General features: G+C 42.0%; 1 protein-coding gene across 4 annotated transcripts; it reads right to left on the reverse strand.

Annotated features, from left to right (window-relative positions):
• Positions 1-848: 848 nt before the first annotated feature.
• rcc1l (RCC1 like) lies at positions 849-14,757 on the reverse strand. Of its 4 annotated transcripts, XM_036989836.2 has the most exons (14): positions 14,545-14,736; positions 14,316-14,422; positions 13,957-14,099; positions 12,721-13,010; positions 11,480-11,609; positions 10,692-10,820; positions 9,225-9,291; positions 6,037-6,088; positions 5,660-5,744; positions 3,713-3,894; positions 3,183-3,270; positions 2,551-2,724; positions 2,163-2,248; positions 849-1,468 (listed from the first exon to the last, which is right to left on the reverse strand). In XM_036989836.2, the coding sequence occupies exons 4-14, from the start codon at positions 13,000-13,002 to the stop codon at positions 1,391-1,393; spliced, it is 1,353 nt and encodes a 450-aa protein (XP_036845731.1). In that variant the 5' UTR covers positions 13,003-13,010; positions 13,957-14,099; positions 14,316-14,422; positions 14,545-14,736; the 3' UTR covers positions 849-1,390. The 4 variants fall into 4 exon arrangements, with proteins under 4 accessions (XP_036845731.1, XP_021473332.1, XP_021473331.1 ...); XM_021617657.3 differs by lacking the exon at positions 13,957-14,099 and having other exon boundaries at positions 14,545-14,746; XM_021617656.3 differs by lacking the exons at positions 13,957-14,099; positions 14,316-14,422 and having other exon boundaries at positions 14,545-14,757.
• Positions 14,758-15,096: the final 339 nt, after the last annotated feature.

Consider the following 15,096-nt stretch of genomic DNA (forward strand, 5'->3'; position numbering starts at 1 on the left):
AATTCAGTTTCTTCACTATTCTACATTGTAAAAATAAACCCTTGAATGAGGCGTGTCCAAACTTTTGACTGGTACTGTATATATAGGATTTTGAATTTCACCCAAAATATTACTCATCTAATGTCTTTGAGTGATCTCTTTGGCCATGCAGTGCACCTCACAAAAGTGATTGCTGTCCTATATATATATATGATCAACATGACCCTTTACAGCTACCACTTATACTGAGAGTTTAAAGCAAAACTATTGCTGATGGTGAACCTGAACAATCCAAATCTATTGTAAGCCCCGTTCAGCAGGTATAGCCAGATAAATTGTCTCCGGTAACTTACCTTTGTTTCGGTAAAACAGCATTTTCACAACAGCGCAGATAATAACCGAGCAAATTACTAAAACCTAATATCACACAAGCCATTTTAGCATTTGAATGCGCTGCGCAGATTGGGGGAAGAAGGAACAGGCCGCCTACCTCGACCAACGCACGAAGCTGGGCACAGTGAGGCCTGTTGACATACTGACAAATTATCTAAAACGTCAAAGGTGGTTTATGGTGGAGAAATTAACATTAAATGATCTGGTAACAGCTCTGGTGGACATTCCTGCAGTCAGCATTCGAATTGCACACTCCCTTAACTTGAGACATCTGTGGCATTGTGTTGTGTGACAAAACTCAACATTTTAGTGGCCTTTTATTGTTCCCAGAACAACGTGCACTTGTAATAATCATGCTGTTTAATCCGCTACTTATAAACCACTCCTGTCAGGTGGATGGATTATCTTGGCAAAGGAGGAATTCTCACTAACAGGGATGTAAACACATTTGTGCACAAAACTTGAGAGAAATACACTTTCTGTGCATATGGACATTTTATTTCAGCTCATGAAACATGTTTATAATTTTGTCAGTGTATTAAAAAAAATCAACAGTGAAGGTAAAATGCCATAAGGACATTATTCTGGAGGTCTGACAGTCAAGTTTCAGCACTTCTCTGCAGGAAGAAAATGACTCCACCGCATCAGTTCTGCTCCACTGATCACATCATCCAACAAGGGTGCCCAATGACTAGTGTCAGATCAATAGTGTATAGAGATTAATGGAGTGCTGCAGTGACTGTTGCCTGTGAACCCAGCCTCCATGTTGTGCTAGCCAGACACACAGGGAGCAGACTGAAGCGTTCGATGGCGGACACAGTCACCAGATTGCCGGGAACAGAGGATCTCTACCACCCATGGAGGACAGCTGGCTCTGGGGTTCAGGACTCCATTGGCGGCCAGAGGATGTGAGGCTAACAGGGCGTCTGAACAGGCCCGGATACCCCTCAGTGATAGAGGGGGAGGGTCACAGGGAAGAGAAGGGCTTACTGGCTCTGTCCCTGCCGGCTGGGGACGCTCAGATGACAGACTTGACCAGCGCCACCATGTGGTCCACCCCACACGCTACATCCACCACATGACCTGGCACAGTCACCTGAAACACATTGAAAACAGTACACCATCAAAATATTACCATAAGATGCAGTTATGTAGCATTAAAACATATATGGACTAGATATGCATCCTTTAAAAAATATGCTAAAAAAGGTCTGATTCACTCCAAAATCAAAGTGGCCTAATATCCAGGTGAGTCCACCTCCCATACCATCTGTTGGGTAGATCCAGCTAGATGCCTCAATCCCAAATGAATGATAAAGATGGGTACCATCTGAGTTTATGATATTAGACAGTGCCCATCTTTTCCATTTGAATGAGATTCAGGCATATGAGTCTCATATGGGTCTATGCAACATCATTTAATGTCTGAAAACATTGGACAAACGTTGTTGTAAGCTTAGCGGAGTTGCCAATAAACGGACGCATCCAGTTTTCAGGGATACATGTCAATCAAACTAGCCTCCTTTTCCACTGAAAACCAAATGTGGGAACTCCGCTCAGGCGTTTTCTTTTACGCCTGCTACGTTGATACGCCTGTCAATGTTGTAGTGGACTATCACTAAGTCATTTGAATAAATCACAAAATGTATAATATATAATAATACAGTAAATAAAATGTGATTTGAGACTAATGTTAGTGTAAGTGACAAGAATTTGCACTGAATGTATTTTGAGGCAAAAGTTATTTACTAATCAGCAAAAAAATTGATAAGAAATCTGTCTTGTCTCACCCGCCATGGGAAGTACTGGTCCTCTTTCTTTCCAATACCAAGACAACCTCTCACATTCTTCCCCCAAACAAAGAGCTCGCCACGATCTGGAACAGCAAGCAATAGGTAGATATTCTACATATTTCATATTATTATTTTATCCAATGGCTTGAAAAAGGAATGGGTTAATAAAATGCTAACAATATGTAAATATGAATGCTTCCATGTACTTGTATCATCCACTGAATGGTAGAACACCACATTACTAGTTCTTGGGTAAGTCCTACTTCCCGCATGCCAACGTATTCATCTTAAACTGTGACATTGTGAGTTTGTGACTCTAAAGATGTTTTTTTTTGTCCAACATAACAACATCATTCCACATACTGAAAATCGCGACTTAACCCACCTGTGACAGCAGCAAAATGGTTCAGTCCACAGTGGATGCGGCTCACGGTCACCGCAGGGTTAAACTCTGAGCGGCCGAACAGTGTAGGAGGGACCAGCTCAGGGGTTTGGGATTCAGAGAGATTAGGGCCCTTTCCAAGAATGCCGTAGCCCCATACAAACACCTCCCCTCTCTCTGTAAAGACAAACACGCCTTTACTGACACACTACATATTATTTATTGAAAGGATATGATAAACAAGTCTATTGAATGGGGAGCTATGCTATACAGTCCAGCAATGTTAGTTTTGTTTTAATGGTGGTGGTTCATGTGATCTATTATTTTACTGCCAAGGTCCATTTTGACAGACACCCTCCTCAATATTCACAAATCTGAAAGGACTCAATCATTTTTAGCAATATGGTGATGCCTAACCTTCCTATAGTGTAATTGGAGCTTCCACCATATTGCTTTCACAATCTCAGATTGGTAAATATCCCAGTTAGCAACGAGCACTCGGCAGGCACGCGGCCTCCCAATGTGATCCTGGTGGCACGCCCACTTTTAGATGCAAATCAACCCGCTAGAGATGGAAGAGGTAGGAACAATGGAAGTGGCCATAGGCCGAAATGGAACAGGGCCCCGGTACTCACCGTTCAGAATGGCCACCTGTGTGCCTCCACAGGCCACCTGGGTCACTTTGCCCACCCCTTCAAAAGGAAGGAGTCGAGGGGAGTTAATCTGAGGAGAGGGAGAACATAAAGTCAGTAGCTGGACAAAAGGTCACGCATTGAAATAGAAAAAGAACACATAGTGGTACCTATAGTTTAACCTGGTAGAACCAGCCTGAACGCTACATTCACCTTTCTATTTCACAATTCAGTCTAGCATTCCTGCTCATTGAAACTATTTGAGCGGTATTATTCAAAACCATCTTCAGCAATTGGATTCCCTTCAACCAATCAGAGGATGGCTTAATTCAAAGCACAGCCATTTTATCTTATTTGCAAACACCCATCTATTGGAGAAATTCCAGACTGATACATGAAGTGAAATACAACAGTCAATGCAGCTGGTTCTACCAGGCTAACATATACTGTAGTATAGCCTTGTGAGAAGCAAGAGTCACAAAGTTTGGCAAACTTGATTTGAGATTGTGATGGGCACTACGTTGGCTCCTCACCTGGGTGGCCTCAGTGACCGAGGAGAGTTGGAGGTACTCAGAGTTGCCCCAGCCATAGAGCTGGCCGTCCTGGGACACGGCCATGCTGCAGTCTCCGTAGGTGGTCACCTGCTGCACTCTCACACCAGCCAGGTCCCCTCCTACAGCCACCGGCCTGGCACACATGTTGTGGTGGCCCAGACCTGAAATGTTTTGTTGTTGCGGTCTTTAGAAAACAGTTGAGTATGTGGGAGACTATGCATGTGTGTAACTATGCATGTGTCTTAATGAAAATGATGCTCTTTCTTTATGAACTAAGAGACTTGGGCCCGTGTCCACAAAGCTTCTCAGAAAAGGTCCTAGGAATCCTGTTTTAAACTTCCAGCTCAGAGTAGGTTTTAGGATGATTTTAAGACACTGCTCAGACAAACGGAGTTTCTCAGTTGGTAATTAGAACAGTTTGAGGTACCGCAAAATAAAAATGGTGATGACGCTCATTGACATTGTTGTAAATGATGGGGGATAACCAATCCCGACGAGGCATCGCCAGCTGTAAACTTATTCCATATTCCATACTCTATGCAATGCTAAAACTTTTTATATCATTTTAACCTGACACAATCACTTTGCCTACTCTTAATTCTTTCCTAATATGTTGGCATATAACCTTTTTTTAACCAATTCCATAAAAAATGTATTGTTCATTATGTCAACACACTCATCACTCCCATTTAATAACTATCTCTTTGGCACAGCAGGCATGAAGTCCCTTGCCAATGCTTCATAAAACGGTTGAAAGGTCTATAATTTTCCTCAAACACAATCCAAGTTAACATGAAGCCCTTGATGCCTTCAAACTGCCCAATTTACAGCCAAACCCAATTTAGGATATATTTTTTTAACAATATGATATTGCCCTCTGAAGGGATAACTTGAAATAACACACATGTTAATTAAATAATAAAAAAGTAATTATTTGTTAGCCTAGTGCAGGGTTACTCAAGCACTATTTGAGAAGGTCCGGTCACACAAATTTCCTAGGTGGCAAAGGTCCAGATTGATATTGTCATTTATTGGTGTAGTAACAAACCCCATCTTGCAACCCCAAACTGTTCACACCCCTCTTGTTGGAGGTGAGAAAATGTTGCAGTTTTAAAGCCAATTTCCCACAATTCTACCCATTTTGCATGGGATAGAGAAATGTTTTGCTGTTTTAAAGCTAATTTCCTGCAATTCTACACAGTTGTTTTTATATGATACCAGGGATCGAAGCCCGACAGGGTTCCCAAAACAAACCCAAAAAATGTTAAATAAATTGGTAGTTGGGACCCGCGGTCCATATTGACCTGGGTACGGATCCAGTATTTTGGCATATGACGTACAACAGGCCTCGTGAAATAATTGTCAAAAGTGCAAGAGATACTGTTTTATGTAGGTAGATTGGAGTATGTTGATGTAATCAATTCAGAAACAAACGCCAAAGCAATTGCATGTGGCTCAGGAACCACTGACTTACTGACCTTTTCTATTATCAAGACACCTGCCGGTAACTCTTAACTGGTTAGGACAGCTCATGAAGTGTCCTAAATATCTGGACTCTTATGACTACAGAGGCTTCATGAATTTATTTTATTTTTAGGAGTAAAATGGCTCTATCCTTGGCGCTTACAACCAATTTTCTACTCAGGTACTTTGTGGATAAAAATGTGTAAAGCTCACACAGCAGGAGTGAAACACTATATTTGCACAAGGTCATTAATTGGTTAAGTACATTTTTGTAATTCTGCATAAAAATAAACTGATATATTGGAGAGAAATGTACAGAAGAAGGTGGAGACACTGATAAACCATAGAGACTCAGTTTATCTTAATAGGAACCCCTTGGCATTATCCCAGCGTGTATGTGTGTGTGTGTGTGTGTGTGTGTGTGGGGGGGGGGGGGGGGGGGGGGGGGGGGGGGCTTCTAACCTGTCTGTCCGTCTGCCCCCCAGCCACAGGCATATACCTTGCCCGTCTCAGTCAGGAACAGACTGTGGTCCTGCCCACACACAACCTACAGGAAAACATGGCATCCACAGTGTTCAGTCACATATAACATCTGCACACAACATATATTCACTCTGGGTTGCAGTTTCCCTATTCCGCAAACATATTTTCACTCTGGGGTGCAGTTTCCCCTATGTTCAGATGTAGGATCAGCTTTCCCTCCCCCCATCCTATTATTTGTTTATTTAGCCTTTATCTACCAAGGTGAGTCATGTAGAACACATTTTCCTTTACAATAATGACCAAGGTGGAGCAATAATGGCTGAGGTGTCTTTCTGTCCCCATTACACAGAACACACCTGAGTCACTGGGCTGTCAAAGCCTTCCATCTTGTGAATGATGTGACTGGCACTGCAACGGAGATAGATGATATATATTACATAGACAGATAGTCAGACCTTTGAAATGTAGTCACATTTTGCTGGCTTAAAATGTAACATAAAAAGGGATTGTTTTCCTCAAGATCTACACAACCTACTCCACATTTTCAAAGTGAAAGAAAATTATTAGAACATTTTTCAAATTAAGAACAAAAGAAAAACCCCACTGAAATATCATAATTGGATAAGTCTCAACCCCAGAGTTAATACCGGTGGAAGATCCTTTGGCCGCCATTACAGCTGTGAATCATTTTCATTAAGATTTTCTACCAACTTCGCACAACTCTTAGGGCAACATACACAGTTGAAGTCAGAAGTTTGCATACACCTTAGCCAAATACATTTAAACTCAGTTTTTCACAATTCCTGACATTTAATCCTAGTAAAAATTCCCTGTCTTAGGTCAGTTAGGATCACCACATTATTTTAAGAATGTGAAATGTCAGAATAATAGTAGAGAGAATGATTTATTTCAGTTTTTATTTATTTCATCACTTTCCCAGTGGGTCAGAAGTTAACATACACTCAATTAGTATTTGGTAGCATTGCCTTTAAATTCTTTAACTTGTGTCAAACGTTTATGATAGCCTTCCTCAAGCTTCCCTCAATACGTTAGGAGGAATGGGCCAAAATTCACCCGACAGAGCTGGTGTAACTGAGTCAGGTTGGTTGGCTCCTAGCACGCACACACTTTTTCACTTCTGCCCACAAATTTTCTATAGGATTTAGGTCAGGGCTTTGTGATGGCCACTCCAATACCTTGACTTTGTTGTCCTTAAGCCATTTTCCCACAACTTTGGAAGTATGCTTGGGGTCATTGTCCATTTGGAAGACCCATTTGCGACAAAGCTTTAACTTCCTGAGGTCTTGAGATGTTGCTTCAATATATCCATATAATTTTCCCTCATGATGTCATCTATTTTGTGAAGTGCACCAGTCCCCCCTGCAGAAAAGCACCCGCACAACATGATGCTGCCGCCCCCGTGCATCACGGTTGGGATGGTGTTCTTTGGCATGCAAGCCTTCCCCGTTTTCCTCCAAACATAACGCTGGTCATTATGGCCAAACAGTTCTGTTTTTGTTTCATCAGACCAGAGGACATTTGTCCAAAAAGTACAATCTTTGTCCCCATGTGCAGTTGCAAACCGTAGTCTGGCTTTTTTTTTTTTAATGGCTGTTTTGGAGCAGTGGCTTCTTCCTTGCTGAGCGGCCTTTCAGGTAATGTCGACATAGGGCTCGTTTTACTGTGGATATAGATACTTTTGTACCCGTTTCCTCCAGCATCTTCACAAGGTCCTTTGCTGTTGTTCTGGGATTGATTTGCACTTTTGCACCAAAGTACGTTCATCTCTAGGAGACAGAATGCGTCTCCTTCCTGAGCGGTATGACGGCTGCTTAGTCCCATGGTGTTTATACTGGCATACTATTGTTTGTACAGATGAACGTGGTACCTTCAGGCATTTGGAAATTGCTCCCAAGGATGAACTAGACCAGAAAAAAAACATTTTTTTTCCTGAGGTCTTGGCTGATTTCTTTTGATTTTCCCATGATGTCAAGCAATGAGGCACTGAGTTTGAAGGTAGACCTTGAAATACATCCACAGGTACACCTCCAGTTAGCCTATCAGAAGCTTCTAAAGCCATGACATCATTTTCTGGAATTTTCCAAGCTGTTTAAAGGCACAGTCAACTTAGTGTATGTAAACTTCTGACCCACTGGAATTGTGATACAGGGAATTCTAAGTGAAATAATCTGTCTGTCAACAATTTTACAACAAAAGTACTTGTGTCATGCACAAAGTAGATGTCCTAACCACCTTACCAAAACTATAGTTTGTTAACAAGAAATTTGTGGAGTGGTTGAAAAACAAGTTTTAATGACTCCAACCTAAGTGTATGTTAACTTCCCACTTCAACTGTATCCATCGTTTTTGTCAAAATTGCTCAGGCTCGGTAAATTTGGCTAGGGATCAATAATGGACAGCAATATTTAAACCTCGTCTCAGATGTTCTAAGTAGATTTAAGCCAGGACTGAGACTAGACCACTCAATGAACACCCAACATCTCTTGAAAAGCCATTCTGATGTGTCTGTTGCATAAAACATTGTGTAACTGTCCCGCAGAAAAATAAAATCCTATCCTAGGATTAGGTTTTCAGAAGGCTGAGGTGGGGTTTCCTCTAACTTTTTACCTAGGGTTTGCTCCTTTCATATTTATTTTGATCCTAACAAACTCCCCAGTCCCTGCCGGTGACAAGCATACCCATACCATGATGCTGCCACCACAATACTTGAAAATTACAAACATTGCATTCACTCCATAGTACTAGCCTGTATGACAAAGTGAAAAGAAAGAAGCCTGTGTTTTAAAAAATGACAAATTATCCTTTCTATTTGTAAGAAAGTTGTTAAGTAATACCGCAAGACAAATAAATGTACTTTTAGGCCCAAATTTTAAACTACAGGGTTGGGTGAATTCCAAAACAACACAGAGTGAAACCCTCTGTATTTTCAAATATTTTGGAGACAGCATCATGTTATGGGTATGTTTGTCATCAGCAGGGACTGGGGGGGGGGAGAAGTCATCAATCAATTACTCAAGGAGCCCCGTCTGTCCAGAAAAGGTCCCCTCTGCCCACTCCCTGTCAGCCTCTCCTCTGCTCACTCTTAGTAGGCCTCTAAAGACCGGGGACCATATGTATCAGAGTAGGCATGCTGATCTAGAATCAGCTCCCCCCCAGTCCCTATAATCTTAATCATTGTGATCAAAAGGTTAAACTGATCCTAAATCAGCACTGTAACTCTGATACATATGACCCCTGAACACACATTTATAATAGGATTGTTGTTCAACCTGAGCACTTAGGCAGTCATTGGACAGAAAAGCACAATCAAATTCCTGGAGAGTGAATACATTTCCAGCCTGCATTGATTTGACACTATGAGTCATCACTAGTATGACTCAACATACACCCGGTCGTGTTGCATGACAACGGCAGAGGTAGACTTTTCTTTGCATTTTGAGCATGGTTTCAGCCCGATCAACTGCGTCAGTAATAAGGTAATATGTTGAGAAAACAATTCATAGCGGTGTGTGTGGTGTCATACCTGTAGACTTCATCTTCAACCATCTTCCTCCCACACTGGCCATAGGCATTGTTTCCCAGACTGAACACTTTGAAAGAGAGAATGAGGGAAAGGAGAGAGACACACACAAAACATGTGGGAGGATGATCCAGGGGTATGATTAGATTAACAACATTGTTAACAATGTGGAAAATGGAGCTGTGTATGTAAAACGAACAGTAACACTTTATTTTGAAGTACAAAAATTACCAGGTATTTCCTTATTAAGTACATTGTACAAATGTAATTAACACAGTATTAAACTATAAATTACATGTTTGTTTATTTGGGATTAAATAAAACGAGAATAACCGGTCACCAATTGTTATATTCTTTTAGGCAAGTACCTCAAAGTACAGATTGTTACCACATCACTTCCTAGTAAATTCCAGGGAAATACCAGCGGAAAGAGTACCGTATAATAAAGTGCCGTCAAATGAACAATCGTTTCGCAACTATGACGCCCTCTTCGACGAGCATCAGCTCAAATGTATTTCTGCAAAGTGCAGATGCAAAGGTCCGGATTCAAATTACACATCTACTAAAAATAGTAGGAAGGATTAACATCAATATTTTCAACATGTAAGGGACCACATACTGATATCTTAACCCTACGGAGTTGACCTGCTCAGTTATGGGAGTGCCCTGGCTTGCTTCCATGTGTAGTATTTCTATTTATTATGGATCCCCATTAGCTGCTGCCTGGGGTCCAGCAGAATTAAGGCAGTTAAACAATTTGAAAAACACTGCAATACATTCACTACAGAATTCACACTAAGTGTGTGTGCCCTCAGGCTCATATTTCTCAACCACATATCTACAACACAAAATCCATGTGTGTGTATAGTGCGTATGTTATCATATGTTATGTGTATGTGCCTATGTTTGTGTTACTTCACAGTCCCCGCTGTTCCATAAGGTGTATTTTTACCTGCTTTTTAAATCTGAGTCTACTGCTTGCATCAGTTACCGGATGTGGAATAGAGTTCCATGTAGAAGGTTAAGGGCTTGTTCATGGGCACAACGGTAGGGGAATGTCTTTAGGATGTGAACCCATCAGCCCTCTAATTCCCAGATCAATTCCCCCCCTATTTTCCCTAGTTTGTGTGTGACATTTTCCTCAAAGCACACACAGTGAGCAAAATTGCCCTAAACAGACAGGAAGGCATATTATCAAAGGTAAAAATTATCTCAGAATCTTGAGCTAGCTATTTTACTTGATTTCCATTGCATTTCCTTACAAGTATGTGAATGTCTGTCACGAGAGCTTATCCAAGACAGGTTTCACACTTTCATGCTCTTAATTAGACTTAAATAAAAGTCCCCTTCTCAGGGATATCATAAAAGGAAGGTGTAACACAAATCACATTGCTCACACATTGCTCACAAATCACAGCTCAGTGTCGTTTTACGTGAGAACAAAACGTCACCCTCTGTGTTGCCTCTTACCTCCCTCTGAGTCGGTGAGCACCAGGGAGTGGGCACGGCCACATGCCACCTGCACCACCCTGGTCTGCTGGGGCCTGGCCAGGGGGAGAGGCACCGGAGAGGGCTCCAGCACATAGTCATAGCTCTTATCTAGAGAGGGAACACTAGGTGATTATAAACATCACTGGGATGGTCTGACACTAGCCCGGTCGCAGATCTGTTTGTGCTCTTGCAAACTCCATTGCTGTCTTTGTCAAGCCTTGGCAACAGAGCAGAAACAGACTGGCACCCAGACTAGTCTGGCACATGCTCGATCACAGGCATCAGCTCAGGGCAGGCGCTGCACAAATTCATCTGAATATTGGACGGCTAAAGCAGTTGATGGGAATATAAAATCCCATTTCATATACACTAAAGATTGGTGAAAGTGTGCAGCAGTTGTTGAAAACACACATCCACCATCGAGCAAATTATGCACATCCTCCAATCTTTCTCGGTTGACAAGCTGGTGCACTTTTATGGCTGAATAGGTTAAAGCTGTAATCCTTAATGTGAAAAACAACAAACTGCAGCCCCAGCCACTTGGTTTGTTATAAAGCAGAGGGATGGACATTGTTAACAAGCAATTGAGTTAAACAATCTTGTTGGGAAAGGCAGTTGTACTCAACTCATTAGTTAAGTTATATTCTTCATCAATCAATTGGTCATTAATTGAAAGTGCAAGATCCCAGATCGTGTGTATAAAAAAAGAAAGGAGAGAGTGCTCGTCATGGAGGATGGGGGAGCGATAGAATGAATGAGTGTCTTACAGCGGTCTTGTTGGGTGCGTTGGAAGCCCAGCTGTGAGTCTCTGTTGAGGCCCATGCCCCACACCTTGGTGAGGTCCTTGGTGGAAGAGGAGAGGAGGGTAAAGCCGTACCCACAGGCTGCAGAGGAGATCTGAGGAGAGAGACCAGCTCGGGAGTCAGTCACTCACTGTCAAGTACAGCACTTGTGTATTCAACAGGTCGCATATCATTTTAAAACGGCATGCATGGCAAGTATGCGTACCTAAAAAGCATGAGCTGGCGCACACCCAGAATAATAGTTTGTGTGGAGGTGCTGACTAACGGCAAATAAACTATAAAAATAAAGAGAGTCACACACTCCATGAATAATCTCCCAGCAATTTAATGGGTATTTACCAACATTTCGGCATCACTGTACCTTCCTCAGGGTCTGCGGACCTGCCATGGATACAGTTGCATTTCACAGTGAGCGAAGACATATGAGGCCAAAACTAAGTGCTGTCAAGTAGTATTGGGTAGGCAGTGGTCAGGTCACCAACCCTGGTCCTTGAGACCTGGGAGTGCAAGGCATTTGCTCCAGCCCAGTACTTACACACTTAATTTAGCTAATCAACTGCTCATCAAATCAAATGTTATTTGTCACATGCACCAAATACAACCTTACCGTGAAATGCTTTCTTACAAGCCCTTAACCAACAATACAGTTCAATAAATAGAGTAAAGAAAATATTGACTAAATAAACTAAAGTAAAAAAAATAAAAAAAATAAAAAAGTAACACAATAAAAGAAGAATAACGAGGCTATGTACAGGGAGGGGTACCGGTTAGTCGAGGTCATTTGTACATGAACTGTAGGTAAGGGTAAAGTGACTATGCATAGATAATAAACAGCGAGTAGCAGCAGTGTAAAAACTGTGGTTTGGGGGGGGGGGGGGGTGTCAATGTAACTAGTCTGGGTGGCCATTTGATTAATTGTTCAGCAGTCAAAAAGACCTTGATTAGCGGAAATCGGTCTTGTCTTCAGTAGACACCAAACAAGAGAATAACGCTATGAAACAGAAGTAGCCAACTACCTTGTCTGAACTTGTCCAATAAGAACCCATATTTTCGTTTTCAGTTGCATAGCGTCATGCCCCAGCCCTACCAAACAAACACGGCCTAGCTGTAGACCAACTGGCATTGAACAAAAAGAGTTGTCATAAATTGTATAGAAACATGTATAGTGTGTCAGTTAAGTGTTTCTGTGGTTAAACAGACATTACCTGCTGCTCTGTCTCCAGACGGTAAGGAGTGAGCTGGTATTTCCTAGGCTTTTTTCTGCCACTGTCTGGAACCACAAAGCTGGGGATGCCCAGGGCTCCAGTGTAGCTAAACCCCCATACAAACACCTTGTGGTTGGGCTTTCTCTGCTTCCCAACATACTGAAACACTGGACCCTCATCCTTTTGCTCCCGAGACCTGCGGTCACTGATGTGGGTCGCATATCCCCGAGCTCCGAGTGCTAACCTGTGTTGGGTACACAATCGAAGGTACGCCAATGACATCTCCACCCCTGAGAAATCATGAAACAGAAAACATCATGAGCTAGATATTAGGTTGTCATTGGCAGTTTGACAGAGAGGACTGAAAGAGGCTTGGTTAGAGTCAGTCAGAGTTGTGTAACGTCCTTTATCTAGTCACACATCATCACATAAAAGTGTCACTTTAGCTAGCTATCGATAAGCTCTCAAATCCCTACATACAGAGAAGGGTTTTTCAGCAGTTGCCAACTATTTTTCAAGGAAAGTACAGTAGCTGGTTGCTTCATTTGTCGCTAGTAGTCTCTAAATGACTTAATAGTGACATACTGCTAATTTGTACATGCACATTAAGAAATAATATTTGTGTTTTTGCATATGCCACAGATAGAACAATGAGACAGATATTTCACTGAAAGTATAAATGTGAAGCATTTATGATAGTGAAAGGAAGCCCAGTGGCCGGCAGTGGAAGAAGGAAGGAGATGGATTTTGACCAACATTCTGCAAATTTTGTAATCAATGGAACATTTGATCTCAATAGAGTTCTGGTACCAAAACTGCAATCTGTTACGAACAGAGTGGACAAAGTGTTGTAGACTTCACCCTTTGCCAAAGTTTTAAAAAAACTGAGCTATTGCACATGCACACCTCAGAGTAGGCGTTCCCTAACGGAAATATGCAAATACACGTTAGAACGCACCAATAGGATCTTGCTAGCTCGTACTTGGCTCTGCCCACTTTACTTGTTCTGCCTACTATGACTAATTTGTTCCCATTGGAAACGACAGGATGTGGTATATTTTAGATACAAAACTCTTTGCTTATGCTCTCCCTCAGTCTCTCAATCAATGAGAAATTATCCAAAGCAAAACGTAAAATAATGTTTGAAGGAGAACAAAAAGGAACAGATTAAATATTTAAAAGGCACAGAAAAACGCAGTAAAGTACATAATATTTTCTAAAAATGTACGTTTTTACCGATTTAATACATTCACTTCAGGCGCTGCAGCAGCAGGGAGAGGAGGCTAGAGCAGAAAGGCGGCGGGGAGAAGGCGCAAGTGATGGGTGCACACATGCAGCAACCTGCCGGCCGAGCGGGAGCAGTCAGCCAAGCAGAACAGCTGTGCGCAGCCATGCAGGAACACAAAAACAGGGAAGTCGCTAAGCAACACTTTTTTTCAGTGGTTACATTTTTCCCACATTTGGCTCCATGTGAAATACAATTCCAATGCTGTGTTTTAACGTTTAGAAAAAGGCAATCGCTTTCAAACCAAGTTTCTAAACATGTGCTTTCATATCAGCAAGAAATCATATTTCAAATGAAAATCTACACTTACTGTTTGCTCAGATCCACCAGCAGTGTGTGCCTCCAGTTGATGAACTAGTTAACGTTACACTTCTCCCCCAGTTATGCTTACAGGTGTTCCGCAAGCGATGTGTGTTACTGTTGAGAGCAAGCGTCGGGGCTCATAACAAAATATCCCCGTTCAGAAGATACTATCTTCAATCGGCGCTAAAGCAGTTAGTGTCTATGAATGGGGTAGCTACTTATGGGAATGGTCTTACCTGTTATGGTTATGTGTAATATTCACGAAACGAGCTTCAATGTGACACCCACATTCTGATTTCATCTTCGTAATATTCATAGCTACATTATTTTGGGTGGCATAGGTTATGGTTTTATTCAATGCAATTTATTCTGACAGGCGTGTACCGCAGAGGCAACCATGAGTCATCTCTAACTGCACTTTCAACTTTGACCCGGTTCAAAAAAGAAACAACTGGGCCAAATCCCTAACAAAGCAGGTGACAGTACGCCACCTGCAGGGCTGGAGTGTAAATTCTGAATCCCAGTTTAATACACCTTCATTTAACTAGGCAAGTCAGTTAAGAACAAATTCTTATTTACAATGACGGCCTACCCCGGGCAAACCCTCCCTAACCCGGACGATGCTGGGCCAATTGTGCGCCGCCTTATGGGACTCCCTATCACAATACAGACTAGTATCAAACCCGGGTCTGTAGTGATGCCTCTAGCACTGCGATGCAGTGCCTTAGACCGCTGCGCCACTCACAGCATGCAACCTTTAGGTTGCTAGTCGTTTGCATCATAGGTTA

Source organism: Oncorhynchus mykiss, chromosome 10 (genome assembly GCF_057628025.1).
Source record: "Oncorhynchus mykiss isolate SJ-2025 chromosome 10, ASM5762802v1, whole genome shotgun sequence".
Lineage (NCBI taxonomy): Eukaryota > Metazoa > Chordata > Actinopteri > Salmoniformes > Salmonidae > Oncorhynchus > Oncorhynchus mykiss.

Excerpts from the sequence above, each read along its gene's own strand:
- rcc1l (XM_021617656.3), bottom strand. The coding sequence starts at position 13,002 with ATGTCATTGGCGTACCTTCGATTGTGTACCCAACACAGGTTAGCACTC. Across the intron at positions 5,745-6,036 it reads TTGACAGCCCAGTGACTCAG|GTTGTGTGTGGGCAGGACCA; the intron begins GTGTGTTCTGTG and ends GTTTTCCTGTAG. Across the intron at positions 2,249-2,550 it reads CCATTTTGCTGCTGTCACAG|ATCGTGGCGAGCTCTTTGTT; the intron begins GTGGGTTAAGTC and ends TTGCTGTTCCAG.